The sequence below is a fragment of the Xyrauchen texanus genome, chromosome 30, assembly GCF_025860055.1.
Source record: "Xyrauchen texanus isolate HMW12.3.18 chromosome 30, RBS_HiC_50CHRs, whole genome shotgun sequence".
NCBI classification, from domain to species: domain Eukaryota; kingdom Metazoa; phylum Chordata; class Actinopteri; order Cypriniformes; family Catostomidae; genus Xyrauchen; species Xyrauchen texanus.
In genome coordinates, this window is record NC_068305.1 from 23,547,829 (window position 1) to 23,552,835 (window position 5,007).

Below are 5,007 nucleotides of genomic sequence, written 5' to 3' on the forward strand. Positions count from 1 at the left end.
ACATGCAACAGTTAGAATTGTTAGAATTCCTTAAAGAATTTAAATATATATCAATATCTTTCTTGAAAATAACAAAGGAAGGAGTTTTCTTTGAAAATGTACACTTATGAAGGTAATATTTGGCAAGAAAACGTAATAAATAAAAAAAAAACAATTTCTTTTGGCTTATACAAAAGTTTGAAGATAAATACTTTTTAAAAAAATTTGAGAAGTCTACCGAAAATAATATGTACACTCCCAAAACAAATGAATAATTGTTTCTTCAAACAATGAAGAAACTTCGCAGTTTACTGATGACGCACCAGACACAAACCCCGCCCTGAGCCAAGTAAATTGATTAATATGTCCATCAGAGGGCAGCAGAGACTTATTTGGAAGGCCTATGCCGAACAGCTAATTTGTATGTTTCTTGGCACTAATGGACCCAATGTCCACCTATATGACTTTTCAATATACAGTTAATAACTGTAGAAAGAATATACTATATGCCTATGTTTCCATTTAGCTTTCCCTCAGATAGACAAATATGGATTTTCCATTTATTTTGCCTATTTATTTATTCGTTAGTTAGTTTGTGGCACCGATCAAGTGTCATTTCATAACGCATGACGAATATTTTAATTTAATTTGCTAAACCAACCACATCATCGCATAGGCCAGGAGTTTATCAAACTGGTGTGCTATAGGGTGGTCTGTGAAGAAAAAAAAGTGTTTAAAAAAACAAAAAAACATTTGGCATTATTGCCATCTCATTCAATAAAAAAGTTTATCGTCTGGTTTGTACATTTTACATTATGGGGAGATAACGTACAATCAACCTATAGGACATATACTACAAAGTAGGCGAAATATCTTCCAGATAGGGATGCACCGAAATGAAAATGTTTGGACGATATTGATTTTAACATATTTTACCACTTAACTTATTTTGTCATTAGATTTTAAGAGAGACACAATGAAAGATAAATACAAGATATATAGTCTATAGATTATAATAGTCTAAAAAGGCTGTAAATCAAAAATAGCCATAGATAGCAATGTGTTACGTAATGATATACACATATGGAATCAACAACATTGCATGTCAAAGTTGCATAGACCCAGATCATCACAAACAGAAACATCTTTATTAAATGCATTTGATGGCATGGATGGAAGACAAAAATAGCCATTTCCATATGGCATAAAATATCGAACTCAGCCCCCCTTTGACAAAACAGAGATTATTTCACGGGTCAACGTAACGCGGGTTAATGAGACAGACGCATGGCGTTCTATTAAGGGAACAGGTTTGGGGTCAAAGTTACGCTCAGAACGCGCGTTCCTTCCGCACACTCATTCAAATGACTGCTGCTCCAGTGCAGAGAGGATGGAACCGTAGCCTATCTTTATGATGACAGATCGTCAAGGTTAAACTTGTGATTTTTTGCATTAACGAAAAAGGTAATGTGTTTTTATAGTATATGGCATGTGGTTTCTTTCTTTCTTTTCTATTCAACCTAGACTTGATGGTTTAGGGATAATCACTGGCAAAACAAATAAATAAAAAATGAGCTGTAGCCTATTTGTTATAAAGTAGGCGGTGGAAAAAATTAAATTCTTGAAAATGTAGTATAAAATTACAGTGAATAAAATATTAATGCAAGAATCAAAATGCTGCTTTGAGAAATAATAATAAAAAAACAAATCCTAACCGTCTCTTGTTTTTCCAACAAAAGATTTTTACTATCTGTTCAATCTATACAAACTAGTTTGGTGAGTGACGCCACTCAGAAATATTTTCACAGGTGAACTTGTGACTTTTTCCAGTGTTGATAAGGAAGTATTATTTCCACTCATTTTCAAGTATTTCCAAAAAGTATCCACAAAGAGTTTCATTGTTTCTTATTATATAAATATAAATGTTATTGTGTTTGCTAAATTGTTTTAGAATGTGTTTCTCATTTGTCTATTGGCCTACATCAAATGGCATATTTCCTCATTTCTGTAAAGCTGCTTTGAAAAACCATGTGCATTGTGAAAAGTGTTATGCAAATAAAAATGACTTGACTTGGATTCCTGCTATCACATCTTGTGGGTCTAAGTCTTCTGTTGTCCTTTTCTGTCAGTTTTCCACTGCAGCAGCAATTATGAGGGACAGACTAGATCATCTGCAGACCATCTGTGAGTCTAAAAGCCAGCCGGTGGAGATGGAGTCAGACTCTTTCAGCAATGTGGACCTGGAGGATTTCAACCAGCAGGCTGTCATTTATGACAGCAGTGACCAGATGGAGTCTGTGCTTGATGAGGCTCAGGAAACTAGGTGTGAGATTCAGCTCATCCGCCTTGAAGTAAAGCGTCTCAAGGAGCAAAACACACGTTTACTTAGTGTACCAACTCGTACAACTCATATAAAACGCAACGCTAATGTCATCGTCAGTGACATCAAGCACAGAGGAGAAGATGTTCTGGCACGCCTTCATAAAATGGATACCCACGCCAAAGAGCTTGAAGAAGAGCACCACGTGAACTCCGCTGTAGCGAGAATTGCCCGAACACAGTATGCCACCCTGAGCAACAACTTCCGGGATGCAATGACTGAGTACAATGATGCAGAGATGAGCCACAAGGAAAGTTGCAAGCTTCACATCCAACGGCAAATGGAGATAGTGGGCAGAGAGGTTTCAAGTGAGCAGATTGAGGAGATGCTGGAAAATGGCCAGTGGAACATCTTCAGTGACAACATTATCTCAGAAGGTAAAACGGCTCGATCCGCACTCAACCAGATTGAGAGCAGACATCGGGACCTGCTGGAGTTAGAAAGTCGACTCAAGAGCCTTCATGAAGTGTTTCTGGATGTAGCTATGCTTGTTGAGGAACAAGGACCCATGACAGACTACATCTTAAACAATGTTCAGAAAACCGATGCTTTGCTTTGTGAAGTCCTTGTCAAATTGAAAAGGGCCAAGAGGTATAAAAATAACAACCCATTCAAGAAAATATTCTGTGGATGCTTTCCGTGCGCAAAGATTTGAGGCCGTTGATCAGAGCGACTGTGAACAGTGTGGAATTGCCCATTGAAAGGGCTGCAGTATCTGCTGGGACAATAGTTCTCCAAGACAAAAGCTTTCTTTTATTAGTACCCATCCAAATCAAAGAGATCACAAAACCTGATTGCTTGACACTGCTAAAATGAACAGGAAAACAGCTGAGAGGAAATTAAGCGAAACAAACAAACAAACTGTAAACATTCCCTGCTTTACAACATAGGCTCACATTTGCCTTAACCAGTAAGTATTTTCATTTACATATTAATAACAGCAATTTAATAGCTATATTTATATAGCTATAAATCTAAATATAATATTCATACCCAGTGAAGTCAATTCACATCATAAAGGTAAAGGATCATTAAATGGAACTTTAAATGGAATTATTGGATACACATTCCATATGCATTGCTATGTTTTTTTTACCATCTATCATGCAATGATGATATTCTTACATTGTAGTTACCCCAGTAACAATAAGATTTATTCAGAAGCATAAAACACACCATTTAGTCATACCTTTTTCATTCTTATTATGTCATTTCTAACCTGGCTGAACTGAACACACACTTTCGTGTCTCCTTTAATTGGAATATGAAGCATTTTCCTTGTTTCATTGCAGTTTTTGATTCTCTTATTGTTTTTCACATTATAATTAGTTTCTCTTGAACATTACACATATTGCATAAAGTCTTTGTTAGTCAGGTAGAAGATAAAGTATATGTTTTATAATTTTGTGTTTTTCTCTGTTATTATCTTATTATATGTGACAACATTTTCTCTTTTTTACCTAGTGTCTCTGTTTACAGTATAAAGTATCTGAGCCCTATTATTATTAATATGAATAATGTTTATCGCTCATATGCATGTCTGAAAGTGTTTTAGGCCTATGTTAACTGTAGCCTAAATCTACTCTGAAATGTACCTTCAGTGCTATTAAAATGTTATCTCATGAACACCTCAGCATGAAAATATGTTTAGCCTTCATTATGTAACATGGATACTGACAACATTTTTCATCACTTCAAACACTGGGATTTCTATGGAAACATGTTTTCAAATCCTATTTGACCCCCAATGAATGAAAAAAATCTAGATTGTTCATTATCTGTATGTGCAGTTTCCAAAACAAGTATTAATTTTATCTGTTCATGCTTCTTTGTGCAAAAAAGGAAAACCAAAATCATAAGTCAAAATTAGATCAAACATTTGTGGTGAAGTGTCAACAATATACATTCATAACCAATTTTAAATATCCCCTGTTCATTTCCTATTTTATGCTGTAATGTAATTACAAAGTTTTATGCTGAGTTAAAAAACGACTATCAACACGTTTTTCGATCAATAGATTGGGCCAAATTCAATCTTGCTTACCATCAAACTCTGCCTTTGAATGAATTGCCATCATATTTTTAACTAAACAATGATTTCTTAGTTATTTAGGCTATTCTTTTGTCTTGTCAACTGTACACACAGTAGAACAATATCTGTGTATGGTGAAGACTATGATGAAAACTTGCTTAGAATGTTCTCTCTTCAGCCTATCAGAATGAGGAAACAGATTTTGGAGACAACAACTTTCCTACTTGCCTATATGGATTTTTAAATGTTACAAGCCAAATGCTCTCTAACAGCTATAATTGCTGTGTGGTAGTCATTAAAAATTCTGAACATTTAGCAACTTGTTCAGTTTTCACATACACATATTTTGTAACTATTTAGGTTTCTCACATGAGAGTTGTTTCCTTGTTTACATTTACATTTACATTTATTCATTTGGCAGACGCTTTTATCCAAAGCGACTTACAAAAGAGGAAGAACATCAGCGAATCATCTTAGGGAGACAGTGGTACAAAAAGTGCCATATTACAAAGTTTCACTATCATCATAATATTTACAAAACAGATTTAAGTGCAACAAGAAATGTATATATATATAGACAAACACAATGTGATTAAACTAACAACACAAACAATTA

At 34.7% G+C, this 5,007-nt stretch overlaps 1 protein-coding gene across 1 annotated transcript; it reads left to right on the forward strand.

Annotated features, from left to right (window-relative positions):
• Positions 1 to 1,337: 1,337 nt before the first annotated feature.
• LOC127624351 (syntaxin-11-like) lies at positions 1,338 to 3,987 on the forward strand. Its single transcript, XM_052099143.1, has 2 exons — positions 1,338 to 1,443; positions 2,109 to 3,987. Exon 2 carries the CDS (start codon positions 2,130 to 2,132, stop codon positions 3,012 to 3,014), a length of 885 nt encoding a protein of 294 aa, XP_051955103.1. The 5' UTR covers positions 1,338 to 1,443; positions 2,109 to 2,129; the 3' UTR covers positions 3,015 to 3,987.
• Positions 3,988 to 5,007: the final 1,020 nt, after the last annotated feature.